Raw genomic sequence first — 27506 nt, forward strand, 5'->3', positions numbered from 1 at the left:
AGGCAGTGGCAACCTAATCCAGACAAAAGATAAGTTAATTTTAAAAATGGTAATTTACCATGTCCTTATATAAAATAATATATTTTTGACAGAGACTCACTAATTTTAATGTATCTGGCTACATTACAGATAAAGTTTACAAAAAAACCACAGTAATTTAAAAACCAGATATTAAACCACTTAAAGACTCTATCATGGCTTCAGTGCTAAGAGCTGAGAAAAAAAGGCGGGAGGAGCATCACCAGCAAAACCCAGCCTGGATTGTGAGCAGCAGACTTTAGGAAGGCAGAGGCCACATATCACTATCCAGCTGCACCAATGCCGCGGGAAAGCTACACTGGCTACATTCAGCACAGCCATTCTATCAGCAATTGTGAAGTTCACCCTGAGGAAATAGGATTTGTGACCAGCAAATATTTTGTCCTTCTTTTTAATTGTCATTTGACTTAAAGATAAGTAGGGTGTTCAGAATATGAAATATATGGAGCTCGCTCTACTTACAAACAGGCGGAATTCCAAAAGGCTGTTAAATCCATTAGTTTAAACGTCCAAAACCATCTGTGAGATTTAGTTTTATGGGGTCAGTATTTCCTCCTAGTTGAATATTTTGGGCATTTAAAAAACTGCCCTGTTTGTTTATAATGAATATCTGCTGAGGCAGGCAACCTCTCCCTGACACAATCTTCACCAACAGGAGAAGGGAGGTAACCTTTGGCAGCTAAGGAATCCCTATCAGAGCTTCACCTGCAGGTTAGAAAAGGCCTTGAACCCATGGTGCCAGCTGCAGTTTTTGATAAGTTTCCACAGCAGCACTTTAATTCACCATGCTTAAAGTTCTTGAAATCCTAACCTTCACCTTTGACTAAACAGGCACTCCACTTTAACTACAATCCTCCGCCAAAACCATTTCAGTCAGTCACATGTCTTCACCTCTGGCTGACTGTCAACTGCATGGGCACATCTTTTGTCACGCATCATGGGACTGACCTTCATAATCATTCTTATCTTCCAATGATATGTCTAATCGGTGTAAGTTTCTCACTTTCAAATTTTTACACTATTTCTACTTTTGTGCCCATTAATCTATCACTAGCATTGCTTTCAGGGACAAAAATGGGATTTGTAATACAGAATACCTCAAAACAATGCACATATAAAACAAACATGCTATAAATAATAATAATGGCCGAGTTGAAAATATTCCTCTGTTGGTGATCAGCACAGCTAAATCCCTTGCTCTGGAGTATACTTTGTCCCTATCCATAAAGTTCGTAAGTTACAAGTTTTAAGCAGAAGAGTTTCAAAAGATTTACGAGAAAGTTAATCTACCATGCAAAGACTTTCTGTCCTATAGATTTATACCCCAAAATCATAATATTTTTGGATTATAGAATAAAAGAACACCAAACTCTTAAAGAAATTGCATAAGCAACTGAATAAGCAATATCAACATGTTTTCAAACTATACTTCTGGACAGGAATTCTATCTTTTGCTTGATGTCGCAGAGTGACATTCTCAAAGGACATAGGAGATATATAAAAATGCTTAATACAGCATTGGCTAATATTTATACATCCCTAGTTTTATGCTTTGTCCCATCATCCATTTGTTTTCAAATTCACTGTTTCTATAAAAGGTCATGATTGGCTTAGAAATCTGAATAACAAAGCAAATTATTATTTGCCAGTCAAAAATAATTTAGCAATGGTCATATGTAGTTTAGTCAATAATTAGCTCAATAATACTAAAAGTAAACCTCAAACAGGTAGACTTCAGTCTCACATTTCATAAGGCATTCTTGATTTCTTTCTTTTTTTTAAATTTGAGACAGGGTCTTACTCTGTTGCCCAGGTTGGAGTGCACTGGCATGATCTCCGCTCACTGCAACACTCGCCTCCTGGGTTCAAGGGATCCTCCCACCTCAGCCTTCCAAGTAGCCTGGACTACAGGCACCTGCCACCATGCTCAGCTAATTTTTGTATGTCTTTGTAGAGATGGGGTTATACCACATTGTCCAGGCTGATCTCGAAATCCTAAACTCAAGTGATCTGCCTGCCTTGATCTCCCAAAATGCTGGGTTTACAGGCATGAGCTACCATTCCTGGACTTAATTTACTTCTTTAAAAGAAACAGCAGCTTGACATAAACTCTACCTGAAATTCTGTAGTCTCTTAAGTGAGCAATATCTTCTCTCTGCCATTTGGCATAAAAGCTACTCAATGCTATATAATAATATTCAAATCTAACATTGCAAAAGCCTTTTCAAGATAGGTTTTTTTTATAACTTTTCAAGAATGGAGACTGAGTTTAGTAGGCATTATTCAAATATTTGAAAGTTAGATTAATAGAGAAAACAAGTGTTACTTAAAGGGTTATTATTACCAAATCATACCTAACAAAGTACACATTTTATTATCTTAACATCTAACAACAGTGCTTCTTATAGGAAAGAAATACCTTTTGTTTGGGAAAAGACTTGGAAAAGTCTCTTAAGGTAGAAGGTAAGGTTTCATAGCATCAGAAAGAAGGCTAAAAACTGCTCTGCACAAGACAGGGAAATAACTATTTTTTCTTTCTCCTAAAAGGGAGAGGGAAGAGAGAGAGGTCTCATGGAGATGGCAGGAGCTCAGAGAGAAGATTAGGAATCTGCAGAAATCACAGGGAGGGTTTTGGCTTCCCCATATGAAACCTTCACATGCAACTGAAGGTTTATGGCAACTATTTCACTCTTGAAGGGGCTGGACACTCAGCTGACTCTTGGGTTGGACATATTAAAATATTACTTCACAAGGGCAGTTGCTGTCAATAATTTATATTCCAGGATATTAATAAAATAACATAGTTACTATATTTTTTATTTTTTTTTAACAGAAAATTATGTCCTTTTGACTAAAGTAATGATTGAAAAAGAAAAAAAGAAAGTATAGGTCTTCAAAAATGAGTAATGCAGAGTAAATGGCATTACAGAGTTCATGGATTTCCTGTTCTCTTAACCAAAAATGGGGGAAAACATCTCAAGCAGAGGCATTTTATACAATAGAATCTGTGGGTACTAAAACATGTACTATACTTCTAGAACCAAATAAATCCTTCCTGAACAAGTCAGAAAGAATTTTCTTTCAATGATAACTGGCAAAATTTAGGCACTAGTTTCAATAAAAAGATACCATTGGCCGAAAACCTGAAAATACTTCACAGAAGATTAGAAACAGACTGAATAGATAACAATTGTGCTAACCGATTTAAGAATATTTCTGTATAACCTGCTCTTCAGAATTTATCCTCAAAGAGCTAGGAAGACCCCTTGAAACAGCACTTTCACATAGCAATAAGGAAAACACAAATTTTAAAAACAGCAACAAGTCAAGAAGAGGTAGAAAATCTATGGCCTTATTTCTCTTTGTCCTCTCTAACAACAAAACACAAGTTTGCTTTTGGTGGCTTAAGACGATTCTAAATCCTTCAGTTATTTAAAAATTATAGTCCTTAACGCCTTCAGAAGCAGAGGTCCCCATATGATCAGTGTCAAAAGGAAAACTATAGGCAATATAGCTCTTCAAGTCAACGGAGTAATCAGTGGCACCAGGACATACAATCTTATATGACCAGAACAGAGGGTAACTTAAAATGGCGGTGAGTGATGGTCAGGATAGAGGAATATTATAAGCACATATAATTCTAGATTTATTCTAGAATTATCTGCATATTAAAGACATAACCATTTTAGTAATTAATTTTACTAGGCTACAGACTTTCTAATTATAGTATGTTTAGACATAAGACTCATTGTTTTTCAAAACCAGTTGCCACAAACAACTCAAGGGCTTCGAAGATAAGGTTACTTTTTGAGGGAGTATTGACGTGCAACAGATGCCTTTGGTTTGCCCATGAAATTCAGGGCAAATAAGAACAGGTAAATTTTTTGAGATATGGCTACTGGCTATCTGCAACCCAGGAAGTTATTAGATTCAGAGCTTGAAGGCTACAGTAAATAGGAGGCTGTGAAAATTGGGGAACTCTCTTCCTCCACCTGCCTTTAACGGCTAGTATCCCCAGTTCTTCAGGATTCTCTCATGGGCCCTCTCTCTCCTTTCTCTCCTCTGGAATCTCATCTACTTCAAAGGCCTCAATTTCCAACTACACTTACTCTCCAAGTCTCTATCTTCAACCCAAATTGGCATTTTGTGACTTTATACTGGAAATCTCAGTATCAATTTATAATCATTACCATAAATTCACCACATTCTAAACTGAACTCATTTTTCCTTCTCCCATTAAATGTTTTTCTTTTTCTGCTTCACTAACTAGTTGGTATCACCAATTCACCTGATCAGCAGAGCCAAAAATCTAAGCATTATCCTTCTTTTCCTCAATACCTGCTTTCTATATAGTCACCAGTTCTGTCAGTTTATTCTCCAAGCCTATTGCTATGGCCCTAGTTTAATCCTTCTCTGTCCCTGGCTACAGTTTCCTACCATGTCCTTCAGTCTTAACCCTCTCTACTCTGAGCTAATGTGGCTCGTAGAACGCTTACTGCTATTCTGCACACCCTCTCCAATCTCAGCATACCAGTCCTTATGCTTCAAATGTCCTCCACCTGTAAATACACACACAAACCTAGCAACTTGGTTTTTCATGCAGACTTTCTTATAAGGGAAAAATATACTAACTCTGTGGGGACCAAAATATGTAGTCCACTTGGCAGTTGTACTGTACATTAAGACCACACATCCTGGCTTATTTATCATTCTTTAATGTGTTTTATTAGTGTATCATTTTCTCAGGGTCTTATCAACTCAGTACAGCGAGAAAACTTCAGTTTCCAGACCTACACAATTGAAGAGGAGATACCACTGCCCTGTGAAACTTTTCCTGAGCAAAAGGAACCAGCTCTTTGACACTGAAAGCAAAAATCAAAACATTTTAGTGAAATTCATGACTTTACTGAACCATAAAACAAATGAAAGTAGCACTCAGAAGGTTTCTAAGATGAGCCAATAATGGTAAATAATTTATGATAAAGACACAAGAGCCTTCTGTGTTTCAAATGAAATGCATATGATAAAGAAATATGTTCTCAATTCTGTTGTGAATCAATCTTTCCTAATAATAATAGTTAGCTGATAGTACTTACTAGGTGCCAGGCATCATGTTAAACGCTTTCTGTGTATGATCACCTCCTTTAATCCTCACAATTCCATGAGGTGAATGCTATTACTGTCATCATTTTACAGACAAGAAAATTAAGGCTTAGAGGTTAATTACTTGTTCATATCAAGAGCCAGGAATCGAACCCAACTATGTTTTTCCAAAGCTGGGGCCTCCACCCTCTGAGCTTTACTAGCAAGGGACTGGAGTGTGAGGATAGGGAGTGTGTGTGCAGTTTGCAAAAGTCTCAGATAATTCTACCACAATCCTATGTCTCTACTCCACTTTTTTAAAACACTTAGTGGTTACTAAATAAAGAAGAAGAAGAAAAAAAACAAGTAATCTGCTCCCCTTAACCATTTGTTCTTGAGCGATTTATATTTGCTTTTAGAAATGACTTACCTGGTTTCAAAGTTGGGTATATTTACAAGAAGGCAGAATAATCTGTGTGTGTGTTGTATGTACATCACATGATTCTTAATAAGATGACTCTAAATCTGACTTTGTTTCTGTTTTTAAGTGGGTAATTCTACAATACCAAGAAAATAATATAGATGTATTACCATAAATTGGGAATCATTCCGTTACTTGTTTTGACCTGCTAAAAGTAGTAAATGGAACATAGATAAAAAATAAATCTCTATTCCAATAAATTAAGTCTACCTCTATCTTAGCATCTTGCAAATGACATGCATTCAATAAATATCTGTTAAATGAATGAATCAGGCTGTAGTCAAATTACATCCTTGTAATCTATAGTAGGGAAGAACACGAATTACATAAGAACATGAGACTGTTAGAATACAAGGAAATGGAAAGCTTTCTTAGCCTAATTTACAAAAGTCTACATAGGTCTCTCATGGGTTTCAGTAAAGGTATGTGTACGTGCAGGGCTATACCAACTAAGCCCATAGGTTACTTTGAAGGTGCAAACATTCCTTAGAGATGGGACTGACAACATGGTGGCAAAAATACCACAAAATCTTTAACACTTTTCTTTTTTTGCTTTTGTTGGTTTTCCAGTTTTCTTATTTTAAAAAAACATTGATGTTAAGATGTTTTCCTCCTGAAGTTAATATATGATAACGAGGAAAGTCCAATAAACTGCCATGGGAGGAAAAAAAAAAGTCCTTAGGCCAGACAGAAAACAATTTGATGACTCAGGATCATTACTAAGAATAGCAATTACTGTATTATAATATAATGACTACAGTGATATCCTCCAGGATTATAAACTTTTAAAGAGCCTTTTTGAGGTGATGTAGCCAAGATGGCAAAATAGAAAATAACCCGCTTATATCTGTCCCCCAACAAGCCTGCACCCATCCACAGTTAAAGAGCTCTTTCTCCGGGTACTAAATAATCCCAAATTGCTAATTTTTTTAAAAGATTTTAAGCCCATTTCTAATTCTGTTTCCTCCCTCACTGTGAGGCTATCAACTATTACACTTTACTGTTGCTAGCTTGCCTCTCCCCTTTCTAACTTGCTTTTGGCTGAGAAAACCAGATAACCAGGTTATCAGAACACCCATAAGGTGCCTGTTTGACTGAACTCCAGGACCTGTTTTTCTGCCTTGGCTGGGTTCCCAAGTACCGCTTTCTTTCATCCCTCCAGCACCAGGGATTTAGCTGGCTTTCTCTTCCTCCTTTGGCACCGTCGGCAAGTGCTTTTCTCACCTGGTATTCTTTTACCTAGCCTAGCTGTGAATACACTCTGTCCTTTCTTAACTGTCTCCCAAGAAAAGACAGCTCTTCCTCTATTCTTTTGTGAAAACTGTACTGATAACTGCTAAGAGAAATATAAGGTGGATTATAAGTAAGGAAAAAAGGTTTAGGAAATCTTAACATTCCTCATTGTAATTTTTGCTCTTAACCCATTTATGCCTACTGTTGCATTATTGGAATGTTAAACTTGTGGGAGTCATATCATACTGCTCAAGGTCATCACCAAGGTCTGATTTTTCACACAAAAAAATGTGCAACCTCTGGCGTAAATGGGTTAATCAGTGTTTACTGACTCCCTTTCTTGGATGATCCCAGAAGATGGCTGCCCACTAGTCATTTCTCCCTCACTATGCTGCAAGTTCCTCAAAGGAAGGGATCTTATTTTTGTATGTCCAAAACCTAACAGCAACCGACACACAGTAGTCTTGCAAAATACATGCCTACTACCTAGAGGCTTAATCATTAAAAATATCAATACATTGAATTACAGAAGTAATTTAATGAACAAAGTCAATTATTAATACATTTTCAATACAACATCAACTAAATGAATTGCCTTGAAAAACACAGTTAAGCTAAGATTGACTATTCTAAAGAAAAACACTTATGTGCTTAGTGAGAAACTCTGCATAGAAGAGTCTGGTGTTAAAAGGGTGCTTTGTCATTTTTATAGCAATGACACACTATACACTTTTCTGTAATAACTAAAAAGAACTAGTTGCCAGTCTCATAGGAAAGCCAAAAACTGAACATTCATTTGGCTCATTGCTTAGTTTTATCACCATTTCCACTAAGAGCATTTGCAGCTGATCATGAATGCATTTAAAATAAGCCCCACATCAAATGAGAAATGATCAGATATCTTCTTTTAAAAACTCACAATGGCTAATAAAAGCCTCGTGTGTAGTCTTTCAATTTTGTAACTAAAAATAAAACAAAGGCAAATTCAGTGGTTTGGCCTAGTACTGGCTGAGAAAGTTAAGAATGGTTGAAATGTTTTTTTAGTTGTTAAATTACAGGCTTTGGGAACAGTAGTAGCATCTCAGAGGCATTTTAGTTGGTTTCTAGTCTCCTCCTCCTCCTTTCTTCCTCCAGTGTGCTCTTTTTTTTCTTTTCTTTTTTACTTTTCTTTTCTCCGAGACAGAGTCTTGCTCTGTTGACCAGGCAGGAGTACAGAGGCGCCATCTCGGCTCACTGCAACCTCCATCTCCAGGGTTTAAGCAATTCTCCTGCCTCAGCCTTCAGAGTAGCTGGCATTATAGGCGTGTGCCACCACGCCCAGCTAATTTTTGTATTTTTAGTAGAGATGGGGTTTCACCACATGTTGGCCAGGCTGGTCTTGAACTCCTGACCTCGTGATCCACCCACCTGGGCCTCCCAAAGTGCTGGAATTACAGGCGTGAGCCACCACACCCGGCCGATGGTGTGCTCTTTCTTAACCAACAAGCTTCCTTTTGTTTCAACTTATACCACTGGCCTGAATAACCCCAAAGAGGGATGCCTATGGTGGAAAGCAGTAAGAGCAGAGAGCAGAGATTTGATGCTTGGACCCCAAACATGATATACTTTACAAAAATGATGAATGTTTAGCAATCAATTTTCTAAATTGACTTGCATTTTAAATATAAAGAGGCATTTACGTTCTTCTGAAAAGGTCACAACACCATGTGGAATAGGGATGCACACATTCAGTCAACTGTGGGCCTCACTCCATAGGCATGCCCCCCATTATCCTCTTAAACATCCTTTCTTTCCTGAGATAATTCCATACCACATCTTTTCTCACTTATCTCTGACCCTCTATCTGTTCTTCATTTCTCTTATTCTCATTCCTCCCACTGATAAATCCTTGTAATCTATAGCTAGCTTTTGCTCCAAACTGAGAATTATGGACAAACATCATCTGTTACGCACTTGCACACTTGTTGATCAGAGTGTAAATTAGTAATCCTCTTAGAGAAGGAACTGGGTGGCTGAAAGACAGAAAGGAGAGAGAAACTTACTTTTTATCATATACCTTTCAATTTTTCTACCATGTGTATATGTATACCTAGTTAAAAAGTAATTAAATACAACTCAACAGTCCTCTTCCTGCCTTCTCTAAACCTTGCTCCATTAATTATCCCTATCCTTCATCAGTTTCACCTTCTTCTTTGGCTTATTAAACATGCTCAAATTCTTTTATGTTATTAAAATCTACCATTAAAGAAACCCCTACATTTCCCAAGTCTTTGAGTTCCCCTCTACTCCCTCTGTCCTTTTTTTTTTTTTTTTTTTTTTGAGACGGAGTCCCGCTCTGTCGCCCAGACTGGAGTGTAGTGGCCGGATCTCAGCTCACTGCAAGCTCCGCCTCCCGGGTTTACGCCATTCTCCTGCCTCAGCCTCCCGAGCAGCTGGGACCACAGGCGCCCGCCACCTCGCCTGGCTAGTTTTTTGTATTTTTTAGTAGAGACGGGGTTTCACCGTGTTAGCCAGGATGGTCTCGATCTCCTGACCTCGCGATCCGCCCATCTCGGCCTCCCAAAGTGCTGGGATTATAGGCTTGAGCCACCGCGCCGGGCCAGCTCCCTCTGTCCTTACCCAAGCTTCTTCAAATACTCTCATTTTGTCTTTCCCACCTCTCATTCATCCCTCAACCCCACTACAACCTGATTTCTTCCTAAACCACCCACCCTGGGTCATCAACAGTCCCCGCTAATCAATCCAATCATGACGTCTTAATTGTTATCTTATGTCATCTCTGGTTTATACTATTGACTACTCCCTATTTCAACTTCCCTTCCTTGGCTCTCCTAGAGAGAGAGATCTTACAATGCTCATTCTCAAACTCCTCACTGGATCATCCCATTCCCTCCCCTTGATCCTTAAATTTTAGTGTTTTCCAGAGTTCCAACTGTGACCACATTTTGTATTGTTCTTGTTGTAGTTGCTTTTTCATTACCTTTTTGCCAACTAACTACTACCACAGATTAAATTATCTTTTTAGTGTTAGTGACTCCCAATCTGGCTCTTCAGACAGACTTCTTGACTCCACTCAAATTTCCCACAGGCTGACTATGATCCACTGAACACTAGATTCATCTATCCCTCATCCTGCCACATTCAATCCATTAACAAATCCTGTACACCCTACCACCGATATATACCTCAAATCTACTCACTTTTCTCCATCCTCTCTTCCACCATCCTCGTTCAAACCACCATCATCTCTTAGGCTAGGAACCAACAAACCTCCTAACAGGGCTCGGCTCCATGCTTAATCATGGCCTTAAACAGGGTTCTCCTCCATTCTCTATAAGCAGCAAGAATAGTGTTTTTAAAGCTAAACTCCTTAAAAAAATCCAGGGCGGGCACAGTGGCTCACGGCTGTAATCCCAGCAGTTTGGGAGGCCAAGGCAGGCAGATCACTTGAGTTCAGGAGTTCGAGATCTGCCTGGACAACATGGTAAAACCCCATCTCTACAAAAACATATAAAAAGTAGCGGGCATGGTAGCATGGGCATGTAGTCCCAGCTACTTGGGAGCCTGAGGCAGGAGAATCGCTTGAACCCGGGAAGCAGAGGTTGTAGTGAGCCGAGATCACACCACTGCACTCCAGCCTGGGTGACAGAGTGAGACTGCATCTCAAAAATAAAATAAAATAAAATAATAAAATAACATAAAATAAAATAATAAAATAACATAACATAAAATAACATAACATAAAATAAAAACATAACATAACATAAAATAAAATGAATAAATACGTAAATAAAAATAAAAATAAAATAATACTTTAAAAATCCAAAGGTTCTCATAGTACCAACAATAAAACCACACCTCTCATCACAGTCTGAGGTCTGGCCTAGTCTGGCCCCTGCCTACTTCTCCTCCTTCATCTTGTACCAGTCTCCTCCTTGCTCATACTCAGCCACAGAGACACAGACCTTTTGTTGCTTCTTTTAATTCCTCATCACACTCTGTTAACTCTGGGCCTTTGCAACTGTTGTTCACTGTACCTGGAATACTCTTTCTCTCTTGTTCTCTATATGCCAACTACTTCTCACATTTAAGTCTCAGCTTAAAACTTACCAGTGTACTTGATCTAAAGTAGCCTCCTCTGCCCACCTTTGTTCTCTAACTCAGCATCTAGTTTGTTTCTTTCACACATATATTACAAAAATTGTAATAATATATTTGTAATAATACACAAAATTATAATATATGTGTGAAAGAAACAAATTAGATGCTGAGTTAGAGAACAAAGGGAGGCAGAGGAGGCTACTTTTTCTTGAAAGGAAAGAGAGGGTGCCAATTTCTCCCTCCTCCTTCCTGATCAGAAGAGGAATATAAAATGTCAGAAGCTCAAGCAACTCCATAAATAATTGGTGTTGAAATGAACTATTAGCTAAACTGGTGGGGGAATTCTTTCACCATTAACATGCATAATTCATCAACTCCATTGTTACACAATACAGTATAACACTCTTAAATGAGACTCTATTTAATAATCATTCCTTCCTTTTTTGTGACTTGTCAAAAAGCTTTCTAAAAAGAAAGAACTCAAAGTTTGGCAAACACTGACAGATAAATATAGATAAGCTCCAAAGACCTCAAGGATCTTTACAAAATGAATTAGTTCCACTGCTATACCACCAGCAGACTTTGTATGTTCATTTTCTAGCACGAATAAACCACAATACAGGGTAAACAGGGTATCTTCAAGAGGTTATGTGAGTCAGTAGTAAAGCTAAGAATAAAGCTAGCACATTACTTATAACATATGTAAATATTAAGCAGCCAGTTGAAAAAGAAAATTTCAATACAATGACCTCAATTAACAACTGGTCAAACAGCTGTTCATTGAACAGTTTTCAACAAATGCCACTTGAATTAAACCAAAAGTACTAAAAAAAGGTAAACAGTAGTACACAGCAGCCTCTGCCCAAAGGGAGGTTAAAGATGTAAGAAGTCTAAGCTCCAAAAGGGAGAGCTCTAATGATCTGGATTAGATCTAATATCCAATGAGCTAAGAAATCTAAGAAAATAAGATACTACCAGATAATAAATATTTGATGAGTGTTACAACAGAATTGTCAGGAGAGAGCTCTTTTCTAGCTGAAGTGGTCTGGCTTCACACAGGATGTAAGATTTAAGTGGACTCCTTAAGGAGGAAAAGATTTGAATAGGTGAGGAGAGTATCTGGTAGAAGAAAATAATAATGATAATATCCAACAGCAAGTAGCAGACACAGCCAGGTTGGCAGCAGTATACAGACCAATTTGAGTGGGAAGAATTATGCAGAAGGTATTTGGAGATTTAAATTTGACTAGTTGAGATTAAGAAGTCTGAACTTGATCCTGCAGGGAACACATTTCTAAATAGAAGTGACATTTGGAGAAATAAATGTAAATGCAGGATGCAGGATGAATTTTGGGAATGGAGAGATTAGAGACAAAAATACTTAGAAAATTTTATCACATTTACACATTGATTATTTTAATAAAGGTATAAACTAGGTGAAAGGAAATTATAAGAAGGATTTACGGGTTTGTGAGATAGTGAAAATAGGACCTGTTGGGGCTAGATGAACTTTTTCCTTTCCTAAAAGATAACTACATCTGGCATACGCCTCAATTATTCAGGCTTGAAACCTTACAACTTCTCTTGCCCCTCACTCCCTGAGAATTCTCTTCCCCAGACATTTGCCCCTCCCTGCAAACTAGCTTCTCCAACTTCCCCAACCACACAACATATTCCAGCCAAAAGAAAGGACTGCATTTACTAGCTTTGTAGACACACCAGGAAATTCTCAGTCCTGTAACTCTGTCCATGCTATTTCTTCTAATTTTAGTGTCCTCTCCCCATTATACATGTGCAAATTCTAGCCATGCTTCCCATGCCAGCTCAATGCCACTTTTCCCAACAGGCCTTCACAGAAACCCCAACTTGAAGGAGGTATTGCCTCCCAACACTTTCTGCTCTTCTAAAACACTTTTTAAAACCTTAGAGCTGTTCCTTATCTCCTCTGATAAACTGCATACCTCTTACAGCAAACATACTTATATTTGTATTACTCTGCCCTCTTTTCACAAATAAAGATCTAGATAAATATCATATAGCAACAGCACAGTGTAAAGACTCTGAAGACAGACTGAGTTTGAATCTTAACTCTGCTGCCTGTTAGCAACGTCATCTTGGACAAGCTACTTAACCTCTCTGTGCTTCAGTATGTTTACATATAAAATGAATAGCAGGTATTTCAAAAGGTTGTCAGAATTTGGCTTACATCTGCGTCAGCACCATAAAAGTGTCTATTAAACACATAAGATCACTTTTTACGGTGGAAAAATACTGAATATTCTGATAGTTGTAGACAGCTTTATGATCTATATAAGGAAAAGCAAAATGTCAAAATAAAGACAGCCTCTGGGTACAAACAACTATATACAAATTCTTTCTATATCTTCTTATGTATACTCTAAGGGTTAGCTGTGCCCTTTATAATCTTATATTAACAGTGGCTCTGTTTGTTAGACATTTCAGTATTCTGGGAAAACTGTTAGTTCTGCATCCTGTGGCACGAGCTACCTTGGTTACCTTGTCTCCAGTCTTATTACCTTTCATTTATCCTTTACAAGTCTAAGTCTTTCTAAAATGTAAATCTAATGCTTTTCCACTGCTACAAATCACCTCCATCCCCTCTTCGTTAGGATAAAGTTTAAGTCCCTTGGCATCTCATGTAAAATCTTCCTAATCCGGCCCCAGCCTCATCTCCAGTTTTATTTCTCTCAACATTTATCTCCTCACCAAAACACCTCAATCACGCAACCACAGCTTAAAGGCTTCTTGCATGTCTACCTCGATCACCTAACCACAGCTTAAAGGCTTTTTGTATGTCAATCCTTTTGCCTAGAACACCTATTTGTCAGTTTGCTAGGGGTTCCATAAAAAAATACCACAGCCTGGGTGGCTTCAACAACAGAAATTTATTTTTTCACAATTCTGGAGGCTGGAAGTCCAAAATCAAGGTATTGGCAGGTTGGTTTCTCCTGAGGCCTCTTTTCTTGGTCTTCCTAATGAACCCTCACAGTCTTTCCTTTGTGTGTGCAACTCTGGAGTCTCTTTTTGTGTTCAGATTTCCTTCTTATAAGGAAAACTGTCAGACTGGATTAAAACCCACCCTAACGGCTTCATCTGAACTTAATCACCCCAAAGCCCTGTCTCCAAATACAGTCATATTCTGAGGTTATGGGTGTTAGGGCTTCAACATAATTTTGGGAGGACACAATTCAGCCCATAACATCCCCTTCCCCTTTTCTGTGCCCAGGCTAATTCCCATTTTTTTCCCCAAGACTGGTCCAAGCCTTCCCACTCTGGGCTAACTTCAGTGTTCCTTCTCTGTGCTCTCAAAGTATCTCTGCAAGCTGTGATTCTATTGTTCAACACACTATGTTAATTGTCTCTTTCCTTCTTCAAACTACATTCCTTAAGGGCAAAGACTAAATTCCTAGCATTGGCAGTGTGTGGCACACAGAAGGTGTTTAACAAAGATTTGATCATTGAAGGGAAATGAAAGAAAGAACATGAACCTTGAAGTATGACAAGCGTGGGTTCAAATCCTGGTTCCACAGTTTACTTATCTGTGACTCTGGGCAAATCATTAAATGCTGAACTTCCATTTCAAATAAAGCAGTTGTAAAGACAAATGACCTACTTATAATGAAAGCACCCAGCTGTGTAGGTGCTCAATAACTGTTAGACTACAGATTTTGATCTTGTCTGCTGTGACACTCAATACTACCATTTAGTAGCTGCATGACCTTTGGTATATTTACTATCCTCTCTTTGCTTTAGTTGCCTATATATAAAAATACCTCAGTGCTATTGTGAGGATAACTTAATATAGGTAAAAGATTATCTAGCACATAGTATTATATAAATGTTTCCTATTATTATAAGAACACTGCAGATCTGAACAGATAATGACTAAACTATGAATAATTTAGTTCCTTTAATTACTAAGTCATTTAAATGTGACTATTACCTTTTTGCCTCCTATTTCTTACCAACTAAACAGGATGATAACTAAAGAGGTTCAAAACTGGTACAGATGATATAATCAGAGCTCAAAATAAACATGAAATAAGACATTATCTGTCTCATTCCTTATATTGGTATTTAGCATATTTGAGGCACTAAAACAAAGAAACTTTCAGTGGAGAACAACACTTCTCCGCTCATATTTTAATTTTTTTTAGAGATGGCATCTCACTGTCACTCAAGCTGGAGTGCAGTGGTGCCATAATCGCTCAACAGATCCTTTGATCTCAGCCTCCCAGGTAGCTGGGACTACCCACCCAGCTATTTTTTATTTTTATTTTTGGTAGAGATGGGGTTTTGCTATGTTGAACAGGTTGGTCTCAAGCCATCCTCCTGCCTCGGGCCCTCAAAGTGCTGGGATTACAGGTGTGAGTCACCATGCCCAGCAGGGTCATATTTTTATTTGCAGACTCACAAAACCTGTTAACTGGAAAGAACCTTTCGACAAAAGTCCAGTCTTATAATTTCTTACATAAGTGAGATGGATTTGGAATGGGCTTTTAGGGTCTTACTGAGCAGTTCAGTAAGAAATGGGAATTGCAGGCAGAGAGAATCAGTTTGCTCAAAAGTACTAAAGCAGGGGTTCAGGACTTATTCCAGATGTCCAAGGTGTGTGTTGGAACCAGTCTTAGACAATAACACTGGACAATCCTCTTTAACCACTCAACCTTTAAAGTCTATAATTTCTGAAGTACGTATTAGTTACCTGATCTGTGACTTTGAAGCAAGGCAGATCTAGATTTAAATCTCCCCTTGTTACATAAGCAAGTCTTTGAGCCTCAGATTAGTGCGATAGGTTTGTTGAAGTGATTGAGCTAAAGTATGAAGAGCTCCCACCTGGGGTGCCTGGTAGATTGCAAATACTAAAATGTTGGTTCTGTCTTTTCTTTTTTTGAGACGGAGTTTCATTCTTGTTGCCCAGGCTGGAGTGCAATGGCTTGATCTTGGCTTACCGCAACCTCTGCCTCCTGGGTTCAAGCGATTCTCCTGCCTCAGCCTCCTGAGTAGCTGGGATTGCTGGCAGGTGCCACCATGCCTGGCTAATTTTTTTTTTTTTTTTTTTTTTTGAGATGGAGTCTCGCTCTGACACCCAGGCTGGAGTGCAGTGGTGCAATCTTGGCTCACTGCAACCTCCGCCTCCTGGGTTCAAGCAATTATTCTGCCTCAGCCTCCCGAGTAGCTGGGACTACAGGCACGTGCCACCATGCCCGGCTAATTTCTGTATTTTTAGTAGAGAAGGGGTGTCACCATATTGGCCAGACTGGTGTATTTTTTTTTTTTCAGTAGAGATGGGGTTTCTCCATGTTGGTCAGGCTGTTCTTGAACTCCTAACCTCAGAAGATCTGCCCACCTCGGCCTCCCAAAGTGCTGGGATTACAGGCAGGAGCCACCGTGCCCAGCCAAATGTTGGTTATTTCTAACAAACCTCTTCCATCATATGAGTAAGTCTGTAAGATAACAAAAACACTGTCTTTCACATGGTATGTGCTTGTTAAATGTCTGAGACTTGTTGGACATCACTTAATTTTAAAAATATAAAGCTGGGGCTGGGCACGGTGGCTCACGCCTATAATCCCAGCACTTTGGGAGGCCGAGGCGGGTGGATCATGAGGTCAAGAGATCGAGACCATCCTGGCCAACATGGTAAAACCCCCCTCTCTACTGAAAATACAAAAATTAACTGAGCGTGGTGGTGTGCGCCTATAGTCCCAGCTACTCTGGAGGCTGAGGCAGGGGAATCGCTTGAATCCGGGAGGCGGAGGTTGCAGTAAGCCGAGATCACCCCACTGCACTCGAGCCTGGAGACAGAGCGAGACTCTGTCTTAAGAAATAAAAATAAAAAATAAAAAAAGAAAAAAAAGCTGGAATAACTGCTGGGATGATAAAGTGTCTTCATCCCTGACCTTTCTCACCACCAAATGTCCTTCACAATTTGTTTTTAAGTGTCATGTCACCACCATTAACGTGCTATTTGGAGACTACTGTACCTCAGACTTCCAAGTCAACAGCAAAGATCTACAGGTCGGGAAAATTTACGGAGACCAACAACTGAAAGTGTTCCTTTTGTTCCTATGGTCCGTTCCATCAACTTGATGAATTTCCTGTGAAGTTACTTTTTTCTTTTCTTTTTTTTTTCTCTGACATAGAAACAGCAGCTCTAAGCAAAAGGTGAATGAGCAAGTAACTGAACTTATCCCTATTATTATGACGCAGATTTTTTTTTAAGTTGGAAGACTATTTTTGGGCTGGTACTAAAAAGGACATGTGCCACTATTAGGCTTCAAACTAAAGTCAGTCGTTTTTCTTTTTCAAGATATGTGGCATCTAGCTCAAAATCCATTGCAAGAAAAGCCCAACTCTATTTGACCCAGAAAGAGCTCTTTCCAATACCCTCTCCTCCCATTTACATCACAAATGGCGACTGAGGCTTAAGGTTTAACGCCCGACCCTAAAGCCACTCATCCTAAAAGACGGGGCTCCAGATGGATGCTGTCTGGCAGAGGATAAGGCGCTATGAGAAGCTGCCAAGCCTCAGATGTGCAGCTGGGCTGAATCCCGACGCCAGCGCCCAGCGCCCATCACTTTGCACCCACTCCTCACAGCGGGATCCGGACCCAGCTCTCCAGCACCCAGCCTCCGGCTCCAACATCCGCGCGTGACCTCCGGGGACCGGAGGAGCTCAAGGCAAGGAGGTCCCTCCGCCTTCCGGGGAACTTGTCAAGGGCAAGTTCGGGTTGTGCGCGGATAGCTTACTCACTTGAGTGGCTCGGCATCCTCTGTCTTCCGCCCGCGCTTCCTCAGGAAGCCCCTAATGCAGCGGCAGCTTGAGAGCAGCAGCCGAAGTTGCTGCCGCTGCTCCCACTGCCAGCAACCGCCCGGGCGTGGCAGGGACAGGCGGGCGACTTCACGACATCATCACTCGGCGACCTAGGTTCTGCGGCGGCACCAGGTCGATGGCAGCCCCTACACAATTGGGGAAGCCAAAGGAGACCCACTCTCCCAGCGGCCTCCACGGCCCCAGCGCAAGTCCTGCTGGGAATTGTAGTTTCCTGCCCGCCCCGTCCCAAGCTCGCAGGCCCCGCCTTCTCGCTGCCCAGCCACAGGGAGGGAGGCGGGGCCGCGACCCCGGCGCGGGTGGAGCGAATGCGTTCCCAGCGGGTAGCCTGGGTCTGGGGCAGAGTTCCAAGCCCACGGCCCCGGTCGCGGCCTCGCCGCCCTCCCGCGCCCCGCGCCGGGAGCGGGCCTAGAACGCTCGCCTAGCTCCTCCGCGAGCAGGGCTCTGGCGCCCGCCCCCGTCCGCACAGCTGGCAGCCTGAAGAGAGTCGCTGGCCGTGGTCGCCGCTAGGGTAACGACGGGAGGCAGGCCCGGGAAGGGAAGGTGTTGGGGCCGGTGGGGGACATGAGGGAGAGAGCCTTGGTCCGCGCACACCCGGGACGCCCGAGGCCAGAACGCGCTAGCCTACCTCCAGGCCGAGCACCGGCGGCTGGCGGAGCCGTGGCAAGAATGCGGCCCGGCGTGGCTAGCGGCCACTGCGCCAGTGCAGCTCGGGCTCAGCGGGTTCCCGAGCCGCGGGTTCTCGGTCCGCCCAGTGGTCCCTGACGGGTTGGCCGTGCCAGGTGCGCGGGGCCCAGGCCGCCCGGGCGCCCTCTCCCCCGCAGCCCTTACCTTTGGCCGCGCTCTCGGGCTTGGCGAGTTGCCACACCAAAGACACCCTCAGACCCCAGTTCTATCTGCCGCCTTTTGCAAGTTCGCTGCGAAGTCCCCCAAAGCAGGACTAGGAAGGAACCTTTACAAAATCAAATCACTCGAGTGTCGTTTTGTCTTCGGTTTTTCAATTCAACGCTGTGTTTTTCCCTGCTGGGTCTGTTGTCAAGTACCTTTTCCCCAAAACTTAATGAGGATGTGTAACACGGCGCCCCTAGCACGGTGCCTGGCACACAGTAGGCGCTCAGTAAAGATTTGTTGAAAGCATGAGTCACTAAGCTTGGAAAATTCTCCCGAGCTGTGCGTCGCTATGATCTTTGTTAAGATTTTACAGGTTCCCAAGATCACTTTGAAAATTACAGTAATTTTAAAGCTCAACAAAGACAGTTACATCGGGTCATTTTTGCATTCCCTGTAACAGTGGCCTCTGTTGAATGCCTAAATTAACTCAAAGCCTGTGTTCTGTAAGAAGATGCGACCTTTGGTTTCTACAGAAAGTGTTAATCTTTCAGATTAAAGTCTTCACATGAACGATTCTATTATGGAACAAACTGAAATTACTTATAAAGTTTTATCGTAATTAGCGTTTTAGATACAAGTGCAAAGGACTGCACTGATGTACTTGTGAATACACTCCGAAATAGAGGTCTCTTAAATATGACTTTTTTTAAAGAAAGGGTATATATTTATGTCTCGTGAAAGAGCATGCCAGAGAAAATTATAATAACAGCAAATCCCCCACCCCCACCCCTTTGCTGGGTGCAGCTGCTGCCTTGACCTCAAAATGTCTTGTAAAATTATCTCTTAGTAGTCTGGTGTGTCTAAGGCAAAAATCTCCGAGATTAAACCACTCTATAGGGACAACCCTTTTATTACTAACAATTCTTAACAGATTGTGTCTGTTTCTTCAGAGCTTTTCTGAAAAAGAAAAAGACAACATAATGGAGTTTCACATTAAGACAAAATCAGTAACAACTTGCTGACACTGAGTGAAAAAAGCAGGATACAAAATCATGATAACCAGAAAATTTGGTTAATCATGACATCCATAACCCTTTTGCTTGTGGGAAGGTCAGCTACAAGTGGCCAGGGCCTTGTCCGCCCTGTTTACCAGTGGGTGTCCACAGTGCCTGACCCATGGTAGCCATTCATTAAACACTTGTGTAATGATTACTTGGTTGTTACAGATTGACAGTGTATTGACTCTGGGTGTGTAGTTTCTTCATTTACTTGGATATCTCCTTAGAATAGATGACTTGAGGGAATTTTACTGGGTCAAAAGGTATGAATATTTTCATGGTTATTGAAACATTTTACAACCTGATTTCCAAATAAGCCTTATTGTTTTGTACTGCCTTCAGTACATTTGAGTGTACCTTTCAAAGCATAGTTCAAGCGGATACAGTGTTTGCTAATTAGGGGGCACTTTGAGATGTAACTCATTTGATCTCATTCACCCTGGAAAGTTGGCAGGGCAGGCATTGCTTTTCTCCTTTTGTAGCACATCTAACTCTAGTGCCTTAAATTGATCACAACCTTTCAGGCTAAATGATCACAACCTTTCAGGTCCATCTTCCTCCCAATCTCTACCTTTGGTTCATAGTTAACATCCTGAATAAATTCACCTCTTTCTTTAGCAGTAAAATTGGATATTGTTTTATAGTTTTTATGGTTTACAAAATCTTCCCTTTCTCATTCTGCTCACATATTTGTAGATGAGTTCATCAAATTTGGGGACTTCATTAAAATGAAATAATGAGGCACAATTTAGATGAAAGAGATGATCTTGGTTAGATGTAAAGGAATACTCCGAACCCACAAACTTACAAGATTGCCACCCTTTCTATTAGTAAAGGTCTGGAAACCGTGGATGGTGCTTTTGTACCTCCTTGAATTAATTTCCAAGTCTGTTACTCTGATTCTCTCCCATATTTGCTGGTCAGGGACCCCAAATGATTTAGGAGGTAATTAATCCAGTAAGAGCTTTGCAAAGTCTCCAAGTTTAGTTATAATATGTGTAACCATTGAAAATTCTTGGGGTTTATTGTGACACCGTTTATATCATAAAGTGGGCCAAAAAATTGGTTTTCTATATTGCTTTCAAATTTGCTCAGCGTTATTTAAAAAACAAACAAAAAACAGTATAGAAAAGATAGGGAAGGAGAAATGCAAATATATTGAGGCTTTGGAAATATTTAGAACCTCTTTTCATTTTCACTCTGCTTCTTTGTTGTGATGTCAGATCCCAAATAATGTTCAGTAAAAAATAAATGCTCTTTAAAGATACTTTTCAGGAATGTCTCCTCGTGTCAAGGAATAGCTGCCTAAATATTGGATGGGTTTAAGGCAACTAGTTCTTTTAGGAACTTTTATGTGAATCTAAATTATTTTGCTTTTGTTTTTTATAGTAGGATATATCTGCATCTTGAAAGGAAGATAAAACAAAAGCCTTCTTTGGAATAGATGGATTTTTGTCACTTTCTGTATGAACTAAAGCGATTCAATGTCTCTTTTGGTAAGTTTTTGTAAGTATAGATCTGATTTTGTTCTGTCAGAGTAGTTGGATGTTAATGCCAAGCCATAATAAAAGGGATATTCTGATGGGATATTCTTATGCTCTGAGATATTGTTTTAACCTGATTGACTTCTGGACTTGGGAAATGAATTACATTCTCATTGAGTTTTTCTTTCTTTCATAAAGAACTTCTCGTATACTTCAATATGCTCATTATTCTAATCCTTTGTCCCATATCTACTTTTTCTCATAGGTGTTATACTTCGATATGCCACCCACACCAGTTAGCTATGCCTTATCTTTTAAATCTTTCAAAAATTCCTTTTACAAATTTCCATCTGACCAAAAGCAAGCCAAACAGTATTAAAAATAACCCCTTTGACTTAACCGAAAAAAAAAAATCATTTGGATCAAGTATAATATGAGGTATAGCTGCCAACTGGTTTTTTATTTGTATTTAGATCCATGGTATCTACTTTAGATTAAGTAGCTTGAGGACTTTCATTCTGTTTAATACATAATAATAATATTTGAATAGGGAATACTTATATTAAAACGTGGCTTTTAAAAAAGTAATGAGTAGACCAAGTGTAGTGGCTCACACCTGTAATCCCAGCATTTTCAGGGACTAAGACTAGAGAATCAGTTGAACCCAGGAGTTCAAGACCAGCCTAGGCAACATAGTGAGACCCTGTCTGTATAAAATATTAGCCAGATGTGGTGTTACATGTCTGTGGCCTCAGCTACTCAGAGGGTTAAGGTGGGAGGATCACTTGAGTGAGGGATCAAGGCTGCAGTGAACTGTGATCATGCCAGTGCATTCCAGCCTGGGTGATAGAGGGAGATCCTATCTCAAAAAAAAAAAAAAAAAAAAAAAAAGGATGAGTATATTTGTATGATGATTTATAATTTACAAATACTTTCATATATTTCTTTCATAGTTTCACATTGTGGAAGTTTCGCAGGGCATGTGGCATTATCCTCATTTTCAGTTTCTCCAAGATTGCAAAAAATTGGAGCTGGACTCATACCTGCCAATCTATTCTATCAATTACCAAGACTTGAGAGGCAGAACTATGAAGTTAGAAGACCGTATTGTTAGTAATATGGAAAATACATAATACAATTACTTACATGTTTAAAGTAAAGCTTTACCACTTGAAAGAGAAGCTTTATATATCTGGAAAATACACGGAGGTGAAATGTCTTGTTCTCTAAAGGAGAGATCAGCAAGCTTTTCTGTAAAGGCCAGATAGTATTTACAGACCCTTTGGTCTTTGTTACAGCTACTTTTCTGCTGAAGTACTAGCATGAAAGCAGCCATAGGCAATATATAAATGAATGAATGTATCTGTGTTCCAGTAAAACTTCATTCACAAAAACAGGTGGTGGGTCAGATTTGGCTCATGGACCATAGTTTGCCAATTCCTACTCTAAAGGATTACTTAAGATTTACAATTTTGGCCGGGCGCGGTGGCTCAAGCCTGTAATCCCAGCACTTTGGGAGGCCGAGACGGGCAGATCACAAGGTCAGGAGATCGAGACCATCCTGGCTAACATGGTGAAACCCCGTCTCTACTAAAAAAAAATACAAAAAACTAGCCGGGCGAGGTGGTGGGCGCCTGTAGTCCCAGCTACTCGGGAGGCTGAGGCAGGAGAATGGCGTGAACCCGGGAGGCGGAGCTTGCAGTGAGCTGAGATCCGGCCACTGCACTCCAGACCGGGCGACAGAGCGAGACTCCGTCTCAAAAAAAAAAAAAAAAAAAAAAAAAAAAGATTTACAATTTTGTATCACTTGGAAAAGATATAGAAGGGCATTTAGTCTATTCCCATCATTTGATAGGTGAGGATTCTGAGATTCAAAGGGCTGTGTGTTGCCCAGGGTTTTCAAATTTTGGAAAAAGGATGTCCTAGCTTATTATTCTATAATTATGGGTTTTGTGAAAAATAATAGAATGTGATAATGAGTGATTTATATTGTTAATGATTTTAACTTTAAATCACATTTTTCTGCAATGGTGAAATATTTTAAATTCTTTGAATCGAAATATTTACTTTTTTTCCTAAATGAGAAATTTATGCAATTGGGATAAAGTTGATACTTTTACTTAAGGATTCCTCCCCATTCAAGTTTTACCCTCTATTTGAGAACTAAGAAATGCTGTTTTCAAAGGAGCAGCATATGTAAAATATCTTCTTGCAGTTTCTTTATAAGGTCTAACTACTTTTTACTTGGCTATTATGATAATGGACAAAGAAATTATATTCAAAAATATTCTGTGGGAGCTTTCTTCTGGATGATTTTAAATCATTATACTGCCTGAAAGAAATTAGCCTGTAGATTCTTCATGAGCTATTATGTTCACCAGCATTTGATTGATGCAGTGTGAATATAAAAATGTTTTGAAGGATAAGATATGACTATTTTGTGATTTTTATGATATGGGCAGCTAATGAACATGCTAACATTTTTTAGGTGGAGAGAGCAAAAATATCTTCCTTATATTGGCTGGTTTTAGCTGTCTTCATATTTAATAATGATCACTTTCTTAGGCTGTGAAAATTTTATATAAAGATGATGCAATAGAAGCCTGCCATATTAGTTTATAAAATGTTTTTTGTATTTTTATAAACTGAGAACATAGATCACAACTCTTATTTTGAAAAAAAAATGGGGTCAATATGTCTTAAATTCTCTTTCATCAAAAAAGTGATGCACATTTTTTAGAGGTAACGGCTCTTTAAATGCTTGAGTGTATTTTGAGGGCTGTGTCAGGGTTCTTCCAGACCACCCTCAGGTTTAGTGATTTGCCAGGAGGACTCAAAGAACTTATCATACAGTCATACTCACAGCTAAGATTTATTAGCAAAAAGGTATAAAGCAAAATCAGCAAAGGGAAAAGGTATGTGGGGTGAAGGTGAGAGGAAAACAGGTGCAAGCTTTCAAGAATCTTTTCTCAGTGGAGTCCCATAGGATATGCACAGTTCCCCCAGAGGTGTGACATGTGAAATGTTGTCTACTAGGGAAGCTCATTAGAGACTTGGACTTAAGGTTTTTATTGGGGACTTGTCACGTAGGCATGCTCTGCTAGCAAGTAACAAAATTCCAGTCTCCCAGAAAAAAAGCCAGGTGTTCAGCATAAACCATATTATTTGCATGAACAGTTTAGACACAGTGAGCGATTCTTATGAAGGGAACCTCTGCAAAATCCCAGTTCCCAGATACTAGCCAAGGGTCAACCTTATAAGCAGCTCTTTTCTAAGAATAGCAGTTTTAGGCCTGTTGTTAATTCTTCTTTTGCAGTGGTATTAATGGTCATTATGAAAAATTCAAGCTAAATGTAAAAATATATAAATACCAAACAATACATAAATGTCCTGCCTAGCTGGTGGATATTTTCAATATGAACAACAGTAATAATCTTCAAAAACTGTTTTATTATAAATGTTATTCACCCTAGGAAGCCATTAGAAACTCTGCAGAGGAATCAGTTGTACAGCTATCTTGACATTGTTAGCATCTATTCTTCAGGGTGAATTTTACATCAAACAGTGGGAATACATGCCAAATTTTTGTAATAGATTTATAAAGTATACAGACTGTAGGAATTCAAGTTAAAATAATCAGCAGTGTAGGCTAACTGGGAAAATGACTAGTTTGATTAGTGAGAAATTCTGACATTTCTTAAAAGGAAACTTACTTTTAAGTAATTGACTACAAAGTGTTAAGTAGACATAGGTAGACATATCTTAAGAGACTCATTTAAAATTGTACCTTAATGTTTACATAAAAATAAATGTCCATAAGATGCTTGAAATTAAAAATTCTGAAATGGTTCACGCCTGTAATCCCAGCACTTTGGGAGGCTGAGGTGGGTGGAACACTTGAGGTCAGGAGTCCAAAACCAGCCTGGCCAACATGGTGAAACCCCATCTCTACTAAAACTACAAAAATTAGCCAGGCATGGTGGCAGGCGCCTATAATCCCAGCTGCTCAGGAAGTTGAGGCAGGAGAATTGCTTGAACCCAGGAGGCAGAGGTTGCATCGAGTTGAGATTGTGCCACTGCACTCTAGCGTGGGTGATAGAGTGAGACTCCATCTCAAAAAAAAAAAAAAAAAAAAAAGTTTTTCAAATACTGAAAATATCTTGTTATGAAAGCCTCTCATAAAATATGTTTATACTTTTCTTTTGACATACTTTTTCTTCCTAAATAGTATAAGGTCAGCTTCACCCCACTGATTGATGATGTGATAAATCACATGTAGGTGTTAACATTTCTTTATTGGCAATAAATAATAATAGAACCATGGGTAAATATGCAGAAAAATGTAAATTGTGATGATAAAATAAGTCTCTCTTAATTTGCTTTGAGTTGTAATTAGAGATGTTTATCACCTTTAAAAATAATTATTTTTTCACTCAATATGTGGCTTAATGTGAATAAACATGGTTTCTATACTTAAGAAGGTAGCTGAGGATCAAAATAAAAATAATTATAATGAATACAGCAGAATAATCTTTGGCTAAATATTCAGAAGAAAACCTCAGTGGTGTTGACAGACGGAGTTAAAAATTAACACCAACAGTTAAAATGAATTATTATGACATCAAGAAAAGAGGGCAAGGATCAGCGATAGCACCAAGTGAAATGCTAACATATATGAAGTTTGTCTGCATGCCCAGCCACTTCTCCCTTCTGTTCCACGCTGAGTTCCCCCATGATGTGGATCCTGGCTTCAATTCCAGGTTCCTGCATGTTGCCCTTCCTCTCTGCTCCCCACTGTAGTCACTAGACCTTTTTGTATCTACACACCACCCCTGCTTAACTGTAACTTATTTTTCACTTATGTAATGCATTTCTGACTTCCAGGATTGCTTCTGCACTTCAAGAACACAAGTTGAATCACTCAGACCTGAAAAACAGTCTGAAACCAGTATCCATCAATACTTGGTAAGAAAATGGTTAGGCTGGATGCAGTGGTTCACACCTGTAATCCCAACACTTTGGGAGGCCAAGGCAGGAGGATCACTTGAGCCTAAGAGTTCGAGACCAGCCTTGGCAACATAGTGAGATCTCATCTCTAAAAAAAAAATAGTTGAGTACAATTAATGCTCTAACTTTGTCTTCTATTCACTTCTGGTTCTCCTCTATTTCTTTTTCTTTACAGTGTCTTTTACTGTTTCTCCTTTCTCCTGCCATTTTCCAGGAGTCTATAACTGGCCATTTCTCTTCTTCCTAAAGTGGCTCTTCCTAAGCAGTTTACCTATTCCTATGACTTAAGTTGTTCAAATTTCAGATTGTCTTGGAGTTACCACAGGTTTCCTGAGGGGACCCTGGCATCAAGCAGAACTGATGCTTCTCAGATTTTTACTTGCAACCCCAGACTCTTTCCCGCAGATTTCAGATTGTCCTGGAGTTACCACAGGTTTCCTGAGGGGACCCTGGCATCAAGCAGAACTGATGTTTCTCAGATTTTTACCCCAGACTCTTTCCTGGGCAACAGACATGTCTCTAGAATACCTCCAATTGGATTTTTCAAAGGCATCAATACTCAGTTTGAATAAAACCTTAATCTTCTTTTAAACCCACCAACTTGTTGTATTTCCTACTTCGGCTAATGAAAACTCATTCACTGTGTCATCCTAACTAGAAACTTTAGAGTTATCCTCACACGGCCTCTACCTCTGCCCCCATATTTATTATTCACCAAGTCTTCTGAATCTGTCTCTGAAGTGCCCTGGGGTCTATTCCCTACTTCCCATGAGCACTGCTACTGCTCAGGTCTCATTGTCTCTCACCTGGGCTCTTGCAGGTGGACTCGTTGCCTCTACTCTCCTAGACACACACATAGTCTTCTCCCACCACTCACATCTGTTCAGTGTTCAGTACTGCTACCAATACAGGCCTGCTTGTGTCGCTTTCCAGCTTTGAAACTTCCATTGGCTTACTAAAGCCTATGGAATAAAGTGTAAATTAGCATAATATGAGGGCTCTTAACTGGTGTAGAATATGTCTTAGTTTCATTCTCTACTTGAAATACTCTTTTTTCTTTTCTGCTTCTGAAATTCTTCCTCTTCCATAAAGAATTGGTTCAAATATTGTATCTATGAAGCTTTTCCACTTATACTTTTTATTTGGCTCTCCTTCTGTATATCTTAGATATATCTTAGGATATTTCTTTGGGATCTTTTCCTCTCCTTATTCCATACTTTATATTCCATTTTTTACTACAGAATGGAACCTACCTTGCAAATGCCTTATTCGCTACAAAATTAGTAAATCCCAGTTAGTTTTACTTATAATTTAACCCCCAGCCCTATCTTCAG

The 27506-nt window shown here is 39.6% G+C and overlaps 2 protein-coding genes across 4 annotated transcripts in view; one reads left to right on the plus strand and one right to left on the minus strand.

The window, feature by feature from the left end:
- TRAK2 (trafficking kinesin protein 2) overlaps positions 1 to 17975 on the minus strand; it is an 85977-nt gene extending 68002 nt beyond the window's left edge. Inside the window, exon 1 of one of the 2 annotated variants that reach the window (XM_010354945.2) lies at positions 17715 to 17975. The gene's annotated coding sequence lies outside the window, so the exon portion shown is untranslated. Of the gene's footprint in view, positions 1 to 501; positions 591 to 17714 lie in introns of those variants that run through there. The other variant, XM_030916158.1, reaches the window with a different exon arrangement.
- Positions 17976 to 18038: 63 nt separating this feature from the next.
- The window catches only part of STRADB (STE20 related adaptor beta), a 31975-nt gene continuing 22507 nt past the window's right edge, over positions 18039 to 27506 (plus strand). Inside the window, exons 1-3 of one of the 2 annotated variants that reach the window (XM_010354946.2) lie at positions 18039 to 18303; positions 21071 to 21177; positions 26050 to 26130. In XM_010354946.2, the coding sequence (XP_010353248.1) occupies positions 21166 to 21177; positions 26050 to 26130 (93 nt within the window). In that variant the 5' untranslated portion in view covers positions 18039 to 18303; positions 21071 to 21165. The remainder of the gene's footprint in view (positions 18304 to 21070; positions 21178 to 26049; positions 26131 to 27506) is intronic. The other variant, XM_010354947.2, reaches the window with a different exon arrangement.

Source organism: Rhinopithecus roxellana, chromosome 14 (genome assembly GCF_007565055.1).
Source record: "Rhinopithecus roxellana isolate Shanxi Qingling chromosome 14, ASM756505v1, whole genome shotgun sequence".
Classification (NCBI taxonomy): domain Eukaryota; kingdom Metazoa; phylum Chordata; class Mammalia; order Primates; family Cercopithecidae; genus Rhinopithecus; species Rhinopithecus roxellana.